Genomic DNA, 16920 nt, shown 5'->3' on the forward strand with positions numbered 1-16920 from the left:
GAGATATACGAAATCTGGTGTAGAAGACATGTTAAGGAAAATTAAAAGGTCCGAACCACCCGAGAATCATCCCAAGACCTCCCATATCACCTTTAAAAGTCCTAAAAAAAATCAAAATAATAGCTTAAAAAATAGCCAAATTTGAAAGTTATAATTCACGCTTTCACATTATCGAGCTCGAAAAACAGACCCCATGGAATGCTAACAAGGTTCATAAGAGCTTATCTGAAACTTAATTATTCAGGACAACAGGTATATGGAAGGCTTCATAACCTTTTTTTGAGCTGAGCGGTAAAAACAAGCTGTAAGAATTATTTTGAGTCAATGTAAGGAGTCTCATATACCTGACTTTCATCTTAGTGCATTTTGAGGCTCTTGAGAATGACAGACAAAAAACATCAACGTGCCCAAAAAAGCCGATAATTAAACCTTAAAATAGCAAAATTTGAAAGTTAATATTCACGCTTCCAAACATTCTCGGAGCTTGGATGAAAAGAATCGTCAAGAAGCATCTTAAGGTAATAGAATACCATTAGAAAGTCGTTTTGCATCAAAACAGGCATATTATGGCTATTTGTACCTATATTAGAGTGGAATAAGGAATACATATAACGAGTTGTATAAACATTCTAAGGCTATCTTCAGGGATCAGCCAACAATCCCATGGGATTCATCCCAGATCCATAAAATACCATTTAAAAGCACACTAGTGGCATAGAATGGCATCTTCGGAGGTTCATATTCTGCTGATACCAATCGAAACTATGTTTCTTGTACATATCCCCACATTCCACCTATTTAGCATATACTTCTTTCATTTCATTTTTCTTTTCGTATGATCTCCAGACTGTTAATTACTTCCATACATATTCATGAATGTTCACATTTATATAACTCACACACAATAGGAGAGTGTAGCAATACATTCTACCAATTTGTGTGGACCAACAAGGACATACATCACACCTCATCTGTTTCTAAGTTAACAAAAAATATATGTAGTAATAATACGATGAAATTCATTTAACCCTCTTTCTTCTATGAAACCATCCTTAACAATGGGATGCTTATTTGTGTTAACTTATAAAATGAAGGAGAGGAAGTCGTTGAAAAGTAGCAAGTGAAGTCTGAAAACAGAAACTATGTTGCAAGTTCTACTTTCTGCAAAATAAAGGAAGCTCAATACCTTATACCCCCAACCTCAAGAAATTTAATACTTTCCAGGATCCACCACAACCTTTTTTTCACTCTAAAGGAAATGTAACTACATAAACACAGCCAAAAAAAAATCCCCTTGGAAATATCACTTCCTATGTTGAATCAAACAACCACGTCTTCCCCAGAATGAGATGCAAAGATATCAAGAGTATTAGGTCTAATGATATAAACGAAAAAAAATGGCATCTTTAAAGCAAATTCAACGAATGCAATGCATAGAACTGCCTTACAAAGTCCAAACTCTGCAAAGCAAAGGCTTGGTGCATTAAAGCAAATTCTCATGCCAAATTCTAAATATAGCAATTAATGCAAGAAAACATTGAGAAAACAAAATGCTTTAATGCACGAAATCTGTACCCTCCCTGAAGCCCATCACCTAAGCTACAAGTCTTGAGCTTAGCTTCCTGCAGCAGCAGGTACAGCTACTGGTTTTGAGTCTTCTGCCTTCTCGTGCTCCTTGTTAAGCATCTGCATTGTCACAGCAAACAAATAATATGATTAAGTGAGCATTCTGAAACACACCATATATCTTGGTTTATGTGATATGAGTAACTCTAAACATAGTTTCTGCTCTTCATTACATTTCGGCTAGCAGATGACACATGCAATGCTTTCATACTAGACCCCAAATTCCCAGTTGGCCCAGCTAAAGTTGGAACTAGGAACAACCTACAGTTAACCATCTCAAAAACTAGTCAAACCAACACACTGTAGGGCCAGAGCCAATGACTCGGAGACATCCAAGGTGAAGCCAGAAGCTCAACGCACTAATTCCCTAAAGATCAAGTAGATAGAAAGCTATAATGGTCAAACTAGACATTGTAGAGCCAGATGACTCACCAGAGACATCCAGGCAGAAACCACATTCTCACCTCACCTCACCACACCATTCCCTAAGATCTAAACTGTATATGAGAGCAGAAAAACAAACTTTAAGGATATTAATTGTCAACGATGACAAGAAGATCAATCTATGAACAGAGAAGTAGACGAACTAGCTTTAGAGGGTAAGACTTATCAGCGATAGGAAAACCAAGATTTCCCGATGAGTTCATTTCATGAATCTTAGCATGTATTCACGCTGTTAGTTACTCCATTTGTGTTGAGTTCACTGAACTGATTGATGCCAAATGATGCAGAGCAGAGGTGGATAAAATCCTTTATCTTTTGTACTCACTCCTTTTGGGCTCATTCATCTGTTATCCTACAGAGAGACTTGAAAAACAGGGCGACCATTTGTAGGGTCTTTCTTTGGGCTGGGGATAAAGTTTCAGAGAGCGTCCCCACTTGTTGGGAGTTTGTTTGAAGTCCTAAGGGTGCTGGAAGTGGAGGTTTGAGTTTACCTCATTCAAAAAATCCTGGAATGGAGCTGCAATTGTGAAGCTATTCTGATTGGTATGTGAAATGAAAAAAGATGGGCTTTTCATATAACAGTCCATTGTTATTATATCAATCATCAGAATGTGAGGGATCCCAAGATCTGAAATACTTTGTCATATGTAATGAGGACGATTGTGGTTATTCGAGATCATTGGGAGCCTTTAACAGGGAAGCAGCAGTTATTGAAAATGGTAGATTTTCCATTAATCAAGCTTATATGCTGTTGAAAACTTGAATTGCTTCAATAAAGCTAGCCCGAGAGCAGTGTTACTGAAAAATGGTAGATTTTCCATTGAACAATTGTGACCCGAAATGTGCTTTTATGTGAGGTAAAGGTGGAAACATGGAACATCTATTCTTTCATTCAGCAAACAGGTTTGACTCACATGAATTGGCTTTGATCATAATGCAATTCTTGGAGCTTTGAGGCTAAATGGTAACAGAGAATGTACAGGATTGCCCAGAAATGTGGTTTCAGGATATGTTTAGCACAATCAGTGTATGCTAGTGGCAGCCCAATAAGGTGTATTCTCAAAGTGTAATCCCTTCTACATAATGTCGTGTATTGGAATCAAACTTGGTGTCTGGCACATAACTAGCTTAATCGTAAACTAAGGTTTCTTAAGAGAAGCAGACAAACTAACTTTTGATGCAACAATCCTCAACACCTTATCCTCCAACACCTCCATGCCCTCAGCTTCTCTTTTTAATATGAGAAACCTAAGAAACATCTGTGCTAGGTCATAAACCCAGCTGGAAGTTTGAGACCCCCAGCAAACAATTGATGATAAAAGCACGAACAGTAGTTGGATTTGGAGGTGCAATATCTCATTCCAACCAAACCATCTTACCGGGAAGGGAAATAAAATAAAGTAAGTTAATCATCCACTACGTTTTCATAGACAATTTGATTCATTAATAGCCACTAGTCCTTCCCCAAACAGCAAACATTCAAAATTAGCCACAATGACTTACACTATCTCAATTTGCTGTCATACATCCACCTAGGCCACCAATATTGTTCACCTATTCTAGACGAAATCAGAAGAATAGGGGTAATTCTGGGTTATTACCTACAGGAGGAGAGAATGGAAATGATGAGGTGGAAAAAGATGGGGAGAAGGCTGACGTGGAGAATAACGTTGGGGATTAGAAGATTTTCTGTTAGAGGCACCAGGGAATGGCAGAAGGGCAGGGGAGATGGCAGTACTTTTGGGCAGAAGGAACAGTACTATTGGGCAGTAAAAATATCTAGTGATCCTATGAATAAGAGGGAGAGAAATCTCATTTTTTTTTAATCCAGAAGTTAAGTAATTCTCTTGTAGTCCTTAAGGAGTTCATCCAGTGACTCGAATACTGTGATTTCCATTATTGTAGTAATACAAAAGTTGGTGTTTTTCTCTGTTATCTCTCTCTTTTCCTGTTGTTATTTTCCTGTTGATTAGTTGCGAAGGCAGGAACAAGTGAGTCCATAACATTTGCTTTCTAGAAAAATAAGTAAATTGCTTTAAAAAGTCAACCAAGCAAGAAGCTAGACATCACCAAGTGCAAATATGCCGAGCAGGAGAGTTTAAGTTTACACCCGCTTGGACTCCCAAAATTATGTGTATACTGTATACCATCCAGATATTTAATTAAAAATATATTTAAAGAAGCCTAGGGCTCCACTTGGAACGCCTCTCTCAATCCACCAATATTTGCACAGTGATGATATCCAGTGTCCAACAACAGTGAGAGATGCTATTAGTATTGCAGTAATATTCTAGGGGATATACTAATTAGACCAATTTCCTATCTGGCTAGAAGTAAAGACTAATAAAACAATCACCAAAAACATTGCCATATACTATATTCTCCTGTAGACATTAGGACATAAGTCTCACCTTGTTGTTGATCAAGTTGTGGAGGGCGATCACACTTCGGATAAGAGAAGACAGATATATTACCAGCATCATGTCATTCGTTTTGACTGCAAAAAAGCACACACAGAATCATAAACAATGGACAGAATCATACAAAATCCAGGAAAGACATAGAAGATTATTTTGCATACCAGCAAAAGCCTTGACTAACTCAAGCACACTAAGGTTAGGAAGAAGGTTGAACACATCCTACACAAAAAACAACAATAAGTTATGTTAGCAAGAAATCTTATAGCATCAAACTTAGTAATGAAGGACTACACACTCAATTAAGGAGAAGGTAGGAGACAACCTACAGAAAACTAATAACATTTGCTAGCAAGAAAAGCTTATAACTAACATATGAAATACAAACTGAACAAGGGTAAACAACATGAGAGTGAAAACGTGACTTGGAGGACAGAAATTTGAAATAAAATCATAGTAGGCAGTTGTCCTCACTCCTCAGACAATGTAGAATCACAGCAATGTGCAACCCTATATTTGGTACGACATTTTCATTGTTCATTGACTCTTCTTGTGAAGCTTGCCATGGGAGAGGATTAGAGAATGTTCCTCAATTTTTGTTTGCAGAGTACGCAGTTGGCTCCCTATTGAGCAAAAAGGGATTCATTTTAAAGAATCTTTTTCAAGTAAAATTATTCAATGTGGGCACATATTACTTAACCTCATAATTACTTCTCATGCCTCAACATGTTAGCAACCCCACCCCAGGCCCCAGCCTTCGATCTGTGATTATGTCTCTAATATTCTAAAAGTTTGACAAGCGACAAAGCTACACACCCACAACCTTCATATAAGTAATGGCAGAAAGCACCACAATTATCATTGACAAAATAAATATCATTATAAAACTATAGATGAACAAACCTGCAAATGGTACAGTATTTCATGGTTGAGTGGGAGTTTCCCATCTATAACAAGATCAAGATAACTGCGGATCTCTCGCAGACGGGCATCAAGCCCTTTGAGAGCTGCAAGTTTACCAGTCACCTGGACATAAAACAATAAGGGTTACTTTTTATCCAACAAAAAATTAAAAATATATATTATTATCTGAACACTTATAAGTCCCTTTCGTTTATCCAAATCGAGGAAAATTGCAAGCCAAAAAATAGCCAAGTGTTAAAGTACTACCTCTGTCGCTAGAGTACTGATTGTAGTGTCCTTCACATCTCTAAGCAAGTGCTCCACTCCTGCAAGAATATACAAGTTACATGAAGGCAAGGTCTATGCACACAATAGAGCACATAAATTAGTCAGATACTCCAAATTCTTGCTGTAAATGACAAGCAACGTTCTTCTCCAGCACGAGAATGTTGCTATAGAAAACAAACATACATGTCTAGTGAGAGAACATACCTATTTCTTCTACTTCATGGGCAGCAATTTCAGAGGGAACATGTACAAATACCTTCTGGCTCTTCTGTGTTGCATTCTGCAAATGTTAACTCTAAATTAGATACTGGGGGATTATTCAGATTTTCAACATTTAACCATGAAAACGTTGGAATCCACTATATAGGTACCATTTTAAGTTCGTATGTAACATGCTAATTATACTTCTAAGAAGTGAGAACTATTTCCTATTTAAAATATCATCCGAGAAAATTTATCTACTTTGACATTAGATACCTACCATTTTTTTCCTAAGAATGATATGACACTAATTTATGTCTAATTCTAGGCTCAGTTACGAATCAGGATCAAATGCCAACCAGACAGCAGCGGAAAGCAAAATTAAAACCTTACCTCTTTTACCTCCTCAACAGCATAATAAGCCTTGGTTGGTATTCCCAGCTCTTCTGGTTGTACATCAATGATAACCAAAACAGGATTTGGAACATAGCTATAACACCCCAATAAATAAGTAGAGCTAGGGTTAGATCAGGAGAAGCAGATAAAGCTTGCTTAATTAAATTGTACAAAGACACATGCATGATATTGCAGTCCATTTACAGAACACGAAGACACCACAGAAGCAAGGATACCTAATTGCAAAAGTAGATCACTTTCTCAGGATGAAAACCAAAAGACTTAGTGAAACGGGTACAATAATACAGCAGTACGCTAATTCACTGAAACTGTTGCTTAACCATACAAAATTCCTATCCCTGCTTGCATGTCAGTGTTACAGCCAACTAAGAAGAGAACTAATGCTTACCAATAGTTGCATGAAGAGATTCTTTTCAAGTATGTGTAATACTCATCTAATTATGGCCACGTTGACCATAAGATATTTCAGTCATCGTCTAATCAACTATGCATCAGCCATAAAATCCTTAGCTTAGAAGGTGCTTCCACGTATGAGCAAGCCCCGTACAAAAAATTATAGAGCAGATATCCAAATAGATGTTTTCTACGTAACCAATTAACTATGAACATCAATTTGAGCTCCAAGAACAAAATACTCCCTCATTTATCAGATACTTTTCCCAGAATCCAACTTGGATGGTTTGGAATTAGTCATTTCCTATACTCATCCGGTATCATTTGAGTGACAATTCATCAGTTACTTTTGGGTAAATCATATAGGCTTACTTTTCATCAAGACACCCTTAACATAATACTCTTGAAAATGCATTCAGAAAGCACCTACAACAACTATAAGAGAGCAGAGGGAGTAACATCTTACTCGGTAAATAATCTATGAACGTCCAGATCATTCTCACGTAGCTTAGGACCAGTGCTATACCAACCCACAACATGCTCCTTTGCTGAACATTAAAAAAAGATGAAACTAAGTTAAAACTGTACAGTCTTAGAAGACGAGATGCAAGTTATGTTTCTTGAGAGAACATTACCGTTTATCCTCCTGAACATGGAAAACATAGATTCGTGATAGTTGTGGTCAAGAAACCAAATGCTAGGGTCCTTCTCCTCTTCCTCAAAGGGAACTGCATTATTTTCATTCAAATGTCAGAGCAAGACATACAGAAAAAGGAGAGGGATGAGAAGCGGATTCAGGGGGCATTCTCTTGATCTTCAAGTCCAATAAGTTCCAATAAAATCTTATAAGTTCTAGTAAGTTCAAATAGATTCCAATAAGTTCTAACACCTTACAAAACAAGTTCCAATAAGTTACATAAGCTCGGGAAAATTAAGGCAGAAAACACAACCTCGCTTCCTCCTTGGGAGGTCAAATTCACCAAGCAGAGTTACAAACCATACATGAATAAGTTAACAGCTGATACTGCAAAACCACTAACACATTCTGAATGCTACCGCAACTACTTTTTACAAAGATAACCTGTATCTGATGTGCACTATATATGTAATACAATTGGATAACAAAAGGTTTTGGCATGACTCTCTCAAATGAAAGCATGTAAAACTGAAACGCTCTTAATGAGTTAGAGAATATTCTGACCAGAAGGAGCATAAAATTCTTAATATACGAAGGATGAGAACGATTTCTTGCATGCGTGTGTGTGTGCAACTTTTTGAACCAAACACGGATCTTTTTCATCAGCCTAAAAGTTTAGGCTTTAAAGCAACAAGATGCACACAGACACATCTATATACACCAATCCAAGCATCCTGAGATGTGGCAAGTAAATCTACCCAGAGACAACAACAACCAGCGATACTAAAAGGATGACAGTGTGCATTCAGAATGTCAACAGGTCATTAAACATGCCTATTGACAAGTAAAGAGGCTGTACCATAAAGACCTTGAGAAAAAGCATTCTTCACTAAACAAATAAAATCAATGAGTGCCCACCATATAATGGAGCCACATAAGACACAAGCCAAGTACGTCATAATTGTAATCCTAGGTACTCCTGATAGACCATAAACATACTCTTCGCAATCTTCGTCAAGTGCTAATATCTAAGATCAGGATTCAGGAAAACATGGCTTTAACTTCACAAAGATATTCAGCATAAGCATTTGAAATATTAATTCTACATACACTGTTTTCCATCGCCAAACTGCAATTCCAAGGATAAAGGTCTTTGGTTAAAACCTCTACGAGATCCAAACTTCTCATATCATACAACCCCACAAGACACCAAGCAAAGTGAGTATAGCCTGATATATGCTTTGATAGAATAACTGTCACCGAATAGTTCTCAGTTTCTCATGCTTAATAAGGTTTTATCTATAGCTGCTGGCTAACAATCTTACGATCCAAATTTTAGAAGTAAGATAGTTTTACTCAAACTAAACATGGTCAACTACAAACAACCACATCATACCATCAAATTACAGTCACATCTTTCACATACTCCCCAAAATTATCACGAATTCCATACAAAGAGAGCTCAATAACATCCCTTTCAAACTCCTCAATCAACCAAGAGGAACAGAAATCAAAATTTCTTCAAGAATTCATATTCCACCAAAAACTCACTCAAACGAAACTTCAAAATCAAGACTAAAAATTCAGACGCAATACATCGCAGTTCAGTATCTTAAAACCCTAACAAACTAGAAACAACCACCTCATATCATCAAATTGAACTCACATCTTTCACAAACTCCCCAAAATTAACACGGATTTCACCAAACAAGACCTCAATACCATCCCTTTCAGACTCCTCAATCAAACCATGAGCAAACAGAAATCAAAATTTCTTCCGAAATTCATATTCCACTAAAAACTCACTCGAACAAAACTTCAAAATCAAATTCAGACGCGTAACATCACAGTTAAGTATCTTAAAACCCTAACAAATAGAAACACACAAAAATTCAAACCCTAAATATACAAAACCCTAGAATACAGCAAACTACAAAAACAGCACATAAATCAAATTAAAATCAAAACTATAGATCCAGAAATTACCTGCATAACTGTTGGTAACATCGACAGTGCCTTTATAAGAGCTACCAAGCAAAACACCGACAACACGCTTCTTCGAATCACGCGCAACACGATTGTAGTGATCGACGATGCTAAGAAGCACTAATGGATGAACAACCACTTTCTCAATTGCTCTAGAAGATATTTGCTGCGTTTTTATCACATCCATTTTTCGAGTTTTTACACTATAATTTCACTGATAATAGCAGCAGTTTTAATTCTTCTTTGATATGCAACTCACTTTTTTCTCTCTCTTCTGGGGTTTTCTTGTTCAACAATCTGTGCTTTTTTTTCTGCCCAGATTTGATGTTCGTGTTTTTGGAGTTGATGCTTTGCTGTTCTTTTTTTTCTCTCCGTCTCTTTTTAGTATTGTTTTTGGGTTCGAAGCTTTTTTTTCAAATGTGTAAAGAGGTTGACCCACATGTTTATTGATGGGCTGAGCCTAATTGCAAATTGGCTTGTTTAAAATGACCCAAGCCATTGAGGGATTTGCGCAATCGAACATATATATTTGACCCATTAGGTTTTTTTTAATTAGGAAAGGTAATTGGTACGGATACCAACTTCTGCTAGGTTACTAGCCTGCCGGAGTGCCGGGCACAACAGTTTAGAGGTTAGATAGAAGGTTAAACATTACAGAAGAAAATGCTTCAACATACTCCACTCACCCATTAGTTATAGATTAATGGATTATTAACCAAAAATCTTTATTATATGAGGTAACACATAGAGGACACAAAAAAACAGAAAAAGAAAAAAAAGAAGGTTAACTACCTGCTATAACTATAAAAACAAGAAAATCATATGTTTATCTATTATATATGAAGAATTTTACATGTTTTCAAACGCATCGCGTGCATATAAGACTAATTAATATTATTGGAATGAAAGATATATGGGTTGATAAGGGAGATGCAGAAAATAAAAAATTTGAAAATTTCGTAAGAACTCTTTCTATTTTGCCAATTTATTGAACTAACTATCTTTTAAATTTTTTTAAAAAATATAACCTATATTGTTTTAGAAGTCGAAATACTGCTACACAATGGTTATAGTCAAATATTCCATCTTGTAAGGTTCACTTATTGTTTTCCTCCCAATTTTCCGTCTTTTCTTTCTTAACTAGTTATTAGACCCGTACTATGTCCCGGGTAAGAAAAAAATCATTTATTAATATAATACTTTATGATAAAAATACTCAATACAATTTAGCCTAGTCTTTAATACTTTAGTATATGTACTTGAGGTCTTGGTGTTTTGGCACCCCAAGATCACCTAAAACTCGAAATTCAATTTGTTAAGGGTTATGAATCCAAGTTAATCTTACCCTAACATCGACGGACAATGACTTAAAAGCAACAAAATTAAGTCAATCGATCTGAAAGAATTTTCTCAGCGAATTATTGTTCGTCTTAGGAACTACAAAAAGTTGAAATTGGTAATGTCGACATTGCTAAACGTCAAATGCTAGAATAAGAAATGTATTAGGTACTTGGTTGAATATAAGTGGAAGATGCGTGAGACTGAGATTGGGGATTGCGAATTGATATAGGGTTTGATTATCAATAAAAAAATGTCCCTTTTTTTGTCTTTTCCTTTAATAATTGGGAAAATTCCTCAGGTACCCCTGAGGTTTGGCGTAATTCCCAAATTACCCCCCACATTTGGGGAATTCCTCAGATACCCCCGAGGTTTGTGTTTGTGCTCAAGATACCCTTACTATGGATGGAAACCTAACGCCGTTAGGTTTTCCTTTCCTTCTCCACCCATCATCCTCCATTGATGAACATGGAAGCTTTCTCTCTCCTCCCAACCCACTCTAAAGCCCTAACCACCCAACCCCCACCACTTCCCCTTCCCCCCACCCTCCCCCACCCCCGCAGCCCCCACCCCCGCCAGTCGCAACCCCCATTTTTGCAATCTCTCTCTCTCCTCTGTTTTTTCGCAAATCCCAAATCTGCGACTGAAGAAGATCGATTTCGCCACTGCTCATCAACCAAAGTGAACTGGTCATAGGTTCGACTGGGTGGGGAAGGGGTGGGGTCGATTTCGACAGGGTTCTGGCGTCTATTTTGAGGGGTGGGGTGGGGGAGGGGTGGGGTTCTCGCGACGGATTGGGGGAGGGGGCAGGCTGGGGTGGGGGAGGGGGGTGCTGGGGTGATGGGAGGGTGGGGAGGGGGTTGCGGGGGTAGGGGAGGGGTGTGGTGGGGGGAAGCCCGGTGGTGGGGGTTGGGTGGTTAGGGATTTAGAGTGGGGTGGGAGGAGAGAGAAAGCTTCCATGTTCATCAATGGAGGATGATAGGTGGAGAGAGAAAAAGAAAACTGGAGAGAAGGAGAGGAAAACCTAACGACGTTAGGTTTCCATCCATAGTAAGGGTATCTTGAGCACAAACACAAACCTCGGGGGTATCTGAGGAATCCCCCAAATGTGGGGGGTAATTTGGGAATTACGCCAAACCTCAGGGGTACCTGAGGAATTTTCCCTTAATAATTTATAGAAGTCGACGCAGAAAAAGACGTGAGTTATAAAATTATGGGATACTAGTAATAATCTAAACCTAATTTAACCTTGACACTCACTGGATCTAGTGGACTCGTCTTTACGCCCTTTGTTCAAAATTCCGGTTAAAACAGGCTTAAGAGCAAAGTTCGAAAGAAAGAAGGAGAGAGAATCTTACCATTTAACTTGGCCTGGGTAAGTGTTAATATTCTTTCAAATGTAGTGGGTCTAAGTTGAAATCAACATTTATGTATCTAGAACTGGTTCTCACTTAGTTTTACTCGTCCCAGATCCGACCCATGTCCATATGTACTACTCAATTCCAACCACCTTCAAGCTACCCTGAGCATTCCGACCACAACCTCCCAAACTCCCCAAGCTCTCATGGAGGTCCAGTTAGTGTTAAATTTTAGCCCCGAGGTCACTCTAGAAAATTAGATCATATGCACGGTATATGATAAGTATTATGTGGTGAAGATAAGAGTTAACCATACTCATTTGTAACTATTTAGATGAGATATTATATGTTGTTAATTATCTGCCACTGCTAGTTATCTCATTATACTAGTTGTTAGCATATTCTCTAAAGTGTATATATTATTCTTTATTCTTCTTATCTTTTGTAACAACTTCTATCTTGTAGCTCTACTAGTGTTGTACTATTTAAATGCTTCCGTACATCAATGATATGATTATCTTCATTCATTCTCTACATGGTATCACAAACCAAGATCTATACTAAAACAAGAAAAATCAATGGCACAAGACTCACACTCGCCTGTACAAAACCTTACCTCCACAAACTATATTATCTGGAAGGCTCAACTTGAGGCCCTTCTCATAAGGTACGACCTCCATCAATTTATGGATGGCTCCTCCAATCCTCCCCTTCCAAAATAACCAATGATGGTGGTTAATCTATCCTCAACCCCGCCTATATCACGTGGGTTTGACAAGACAAACTCCTTTTTCGTGCTCTTGTTGGCACCCTCTCCCCATCATTTGGCTCTCTTATCTCGTGCCTACACCTCAAAAGAAGCTTGGGACATTCTTGCCCCCACCTATGCTAAACCTTCCCGAGACCATATCAAACAACTCAAATCCCAAATATGAGAATCTCACCAAAGGCTCTAGTTCCATTAAGGACCATATGCACAAAATCTGATGCATTGTAGATGAACTTGCACTCCTCGGTGTGCCCCTTGACCCTGAAGATATTACCGACCATTTCCTTGATGGCCTCAACAAAGATTACAAGCCCATCATCGAAGCCATTCATGCTCACGATGTTCCCCTAACCTTCGAGGAGCTTAATGAAAAACTTATTCCTCGTGAGCTTGATCTTGACAAACACACACCTGCCCCTACTATCTACCCTGCTGTAGCCAACCCAACCCACGCCCGCTCTCACTATCCTTGCACCTCCTCACACCCCAAACCCGCTGCAACACCCATGCCAAATCAAAATCCTCGAAACCCTTTCAAGGGTCGATGCAAGTGGTTTAATGTCCAAGGACATACACTCACTAACTTCCCAACCTTCAAAGACCTCCACCTTCAATCCGTCTACCCCACGCCTCTCGCCAACCCGATGCACCCCCCAAGCCAATGCTGTCATTGCCCATGTACCTTCCTCCTCATCCTCATGGCTACTTTATAGTGGTGTGTCTCACCTGTCACTTGCGACTTGCCAACCTCTCCCTTCACTATCCTTATGATGGTACAAAGGAAATTGTCATTCTATACATTATGCGTATGAATCAAAATCCATGTAAAAGTTAATAAAATATTTGTATCTGTAAATAGATGCAAAATAAAAGATCATCAATTTCTTTCAAATGAACATATGCACCTAAAACGATCCTTCATGGACCGTCCCTTAAAGCAAGCTGTCACCAAAGCGTTGAACCTTGAAAGAATATCAATTGAACCTAACTGAACCCGATTGAATTAATTATGTTTTCAATAATTAATTGAGTTTACACATAGCACTCACACCCCTATTTTCCTTCCTTTTACCTTGAATTGGAAGTCATACTAATTTGGTCTCTGTAATTTTTTGCTATCATAATTAAAATTATGAGTTGTTTAATATCTTTTCCTAACATTGTAGAGGTTCTCAAGTTAAATCAATCATTTTGAATTATCCGTAACATGAATATAATGGTAGTATAGATATTATTGTCAAAGGACCAATTCAACCCAAGAATAGTTTTATACTCTATCACGCCCCTTCACGCGAGACCCCACCAGACTTGAAGTGTGGATGCAGTACATGACTCCCTCATACCTGGCGCTAAATATTTTACTTAGAAAAGAGGGTTGGATGAGATTTGAACCCATGACCTTTATGTCATGTCGGCTCTGATACCATGTCAAAGGACCAACTCAACCAAAAGTTTAAGCTGATGGTTGGAGTCCCAAGAATAGTTTATACTCTATCAGATATAATTATTAAAATTCCTACAATTTTTTTAGAAAACAGTTGCTCATAAATTATTATAGACATGGTTCACTGTGAAGTGATCCAAATCGATTTTCAAGAAAAAATACATATCTACACAGTTGTAGTAATTCACTAGAAATAACTTATCAAAAAGTAATATAAATAGATAAATTATACTAGTTAGGATATGTTCAATTCACTTTATTTTTGCTTATTTCAGATCTAATCAGATCAGATCAGATCAGATCAGATAAAATAAGTTCAGATCAGATCAGTTCAGATCATGCTTATATTTAAAAATCATTATTACTATTAAATATATTTCATAACATATTAGTAAAAATTATAATAATTGAATATTAATAAAGTACTCATTGAGACGAATCAAACAAGACCCCACATGACTATATTTTTTCTTATATATTGAGAAAAATCTAAAAAATAAGATCTTGTAATCAAATCAAATCAGATCAGATCAGATCAGTTTAGATCAGATCAAATTAGCAAAAATAAGTTCAGATCAGATAAGATCAGATCAGAAAATTTCAGGTCAACTAAACATAGCCTTATTTTCACTCATTAGTCTTTATAAATATCTATCTATGATGAGTTATGTATCCCATATGTAAATAAAGTTGTTACTGTTTTCAAGTTTACTTCATGTCATGTTCAATGTTCATACATGAAAGTCAAAAGTTCAAAGTTTGATAAAACCATCCCCTAAGTGGCCATGATTGATTGGCGCACCTAGCTACATATTTAAATGCAAGCCAAACAAAACATTTCTTCTTGAAAAAACCAAATTTGCATTCCCAACCTATCAAATACAAAACCCAAAAATGATCCAAACAACAGAGTAAACACAGAGAACAATAAATGAACAAAAGTATACTCGTTAATGTCATAGGATCAAAGAGAGGATATATAGAATGTCCACGCTTTTTCGCCAAAATCCATAACCATGCATGCATGCACTAATCACAATATTGTGGGTAAATATTAAATATAATACACGAGTTAAAACTTAGGGAAAAAAAAAAAGCATATCATATCAGATCATATCATATGGATAGGTGCTACTCTTTTTTCTAAAGAAAATATTCATGTTTATATCTTAATTTCTTTAATTAACATTAATCTAGCTAGCTAGTTAGTGTGATTCTAATTAATAACAACAATTAACTACGTAAACTTAGCCTAATTAAAAGAAACTTAAGCGCAAATCTAAAGGTGGGTGATTCATTATTTCTCTTCCAATTGTGTAAGCAGCAAATGTTGCATTATTCTCCTTGCATTCATCTGAGATCATCCTTAGTTTATCGAACTCTTGTTCATGGTATGAGTGAAGTGGGAAGAGTTGAAGTGTTTCTATAGCTCTTTCAGGCTCAAATGGAATTTGATTTATCTCACCAAAATCTGCAAAAGTTTGATAGCATACAAGTTAGACCTAAAGTGATACTCATACACTATGCATGATTATTTTTTTTTCAGTTAAGGCGAGATTCGCAATAACTATTGTAAATCCTACGTGATACAACCAAATTATTCTTGACCAACTCATAACTTTTCACTTTATTTCATGATGGTTCAAAACTCCTATCTTGTTGAAGTTTTGATAGCGTTAAAATGCTACGTGTTGTAATTAATTATAATTTTAACAAGGACTTTACCATAGTTGACCAACTAAAGTAGGTTTATTTCAAAGATCATATAAGTGCATCAAACAAAAAGACTTTGTCTCGTAAGAGACGACCTACTTTCAAATTAAAATTAGGTTATGATAAGCCCAATATTAAAAAGAGAATTAGCTCAATAGTGACTAGGTTAATTTTTTTCGATGACTAGTTTAATTTATTTTATATTAAAATTAGACCGTCTATTAATGTTAAGAAAACTTACATTTAGTAGGAGCAACAGGTTTAAGATGATCTTCCTCAAGTTGAAAGCAAGGAGCATCATGATCCTTAGAAACTCGACGTCGTTTTTGTCTTTCTCTAGCTTTATGGTTTTGAAACCAGTAGAAAACATTCTTACTTTCAATCTTACCATAAAAGCTCAACTGATTTGATATCTTTTGAATCTGGTCAGTACTTGGAGTTCGGAGCCCCGCCCTAAAGAGGTCTGTAAGAACCTTAACTTGTTCCGCCGTCGGGTTCCACCGTCCGCACTTGGTGCCGCTGCTAGGCGGACCGCCGCCGCAACCACTACCATAAGAAGCACTCCTAGCCCTTGTTGCTTGTGTTGTTTGGATGCAAAAGCCTGGCATTCCCTCTTCCATGTTAATATGTTATCGCGACAACTATAAAATGAGACGGAGGGAGTAGTTATTAAGGGGTGTGTTTATTTTTGGGCATATAAAAGGAACAAGAAAGATTTTTCTGATCCTTGTTCTCAGCTTTTTGGTGATTTCTCTCTTTTAAGTTTTAGTTTAGACAGCTCTGAACTCCAAAGAAGTAAGATAGGTAGTGGTGGCTTACATGGGTTTTGCTTTTATAGTGTAATAAGCAATACAACTTTATGTCAATGCAACTAGTATATTGTCTTTCCGACTTTTTTTTTTTAATAAAGAGTTCCCCTTAAAATAGGCTACCAATGGCTTAAGATCCCTCTATATAGGGATGGTGGAGGTAGTGAGGGACATGAT

General features: G+C 37.1%; 2 protein-coding genes across 2 annotated transcripts; both read right to left on the reverse strand.

Annotated features, from left to right (window-relative positions):
* Positions 1 to 1384: 1384 nt before the first annotated feature.
* On the reverse strand, positions 1385 to 9701 carry LOC104903631 (26S proteasome non-ATPase regulatory subunit 7 homolog A). Its single transcript, XM_010691702.4, has 10 exons — positions 9313 to 9701; positions 7325 to 7417; positions 7156 to 7237; positions 6273 to 6369; positions 5883 to 5958; positions 5658 to 5716; positions 5391 to 5513; positions 4652 to 4709; positions 4482 to 4567; positions 1385 to 1686 (listed from the first exon to the last, which is right to left on the reverse strand). The coding sequence occupies exons 1-10, from the start codon at positions 9497 to 9499 to the stop codon at positions 1615 to 1617; spliced, it is 933 nt and encodes a 310-aa protein (XP_010690004.1). The 5' UTR covers positions 9500 to 9701; the 3' UTR covers positions 1385 to 1614.
* A 5524-nt stretch (positions 9702 to 15225) lies between these two features.
* LOC104903627 (WUSCHEL-related homeobox 5) lies at positions 15226 to 16920 on the reverse strand. Its single transcript, XM_010691696.4, has 2 exons — positions 16176 to 16920; positions 15226 to 15692 (listed from the first exon to the last, which is right to left on the reverse strand). The coding sequence occupies exons 1-2, from the start codon at positions 16552 to 16554 to the stop codon at positions 15478 to 15480; spliced, it is 594 nt and encodes a 197-aa protein (XP_010689998.1). The 5' UTR covers positions 16555 to 16920; the 3' UTR covers positions 15226 to 15477.

This window comes from Beta vulgaris, chromosome 2 (assembly GCF_026745355.1).
Source record: "Beta vulgaris subsp. vulgaris cultivar EL10 chromosome 2, EL10.2, whole genome shotgun sequence".
NCBI classification, from domain to species: Eukaryota; Viridiplantae; Streptophyta; class Magnoliopsida; order Caryophyllales; family Amaranthaceae; genus Beta; species Beta vulgaris.

Bases quoted from the DNA above. Each gene is read 5' to 3' on its own strand.
- LOC104903627 (XM_010691696.4), bottom strand. From the start codon at position 16,554: ATGGAAGAGGGAATGCCAGGCTTTTGCATCCAAACAACACAAGCAACA. The intron at 15,693-16,175 runs GTAAGTTTTCTT...AAACTTTTGCAG, and splicing joins ACCTGTTGCTCCTACTAAAT to ATTTTGGTGAGATAAATCAA.
- LOC104903631 (XM_010691702.4), bottom strand. From the start codon at position 9,499: ATGGATGTGATAAAAACGCAGCAAATATCTTCTAGAGCAATTGAGAAA. The intron at 7,418-9,312 runs GTAATTTCTGGA...AAAATAATGCAG, and splicing joins TGTTACCAACAGTTATGCAG to TTCCCTTTGAGGAAGAGGAG. The intron at 5,717-5,882 runs GTATGTTCTCTC...ATATTCTTGCAG, and splicing joins CCATGAAGTAGAAGAAATAG to GAGTGGAGCACTTGCTTAGA.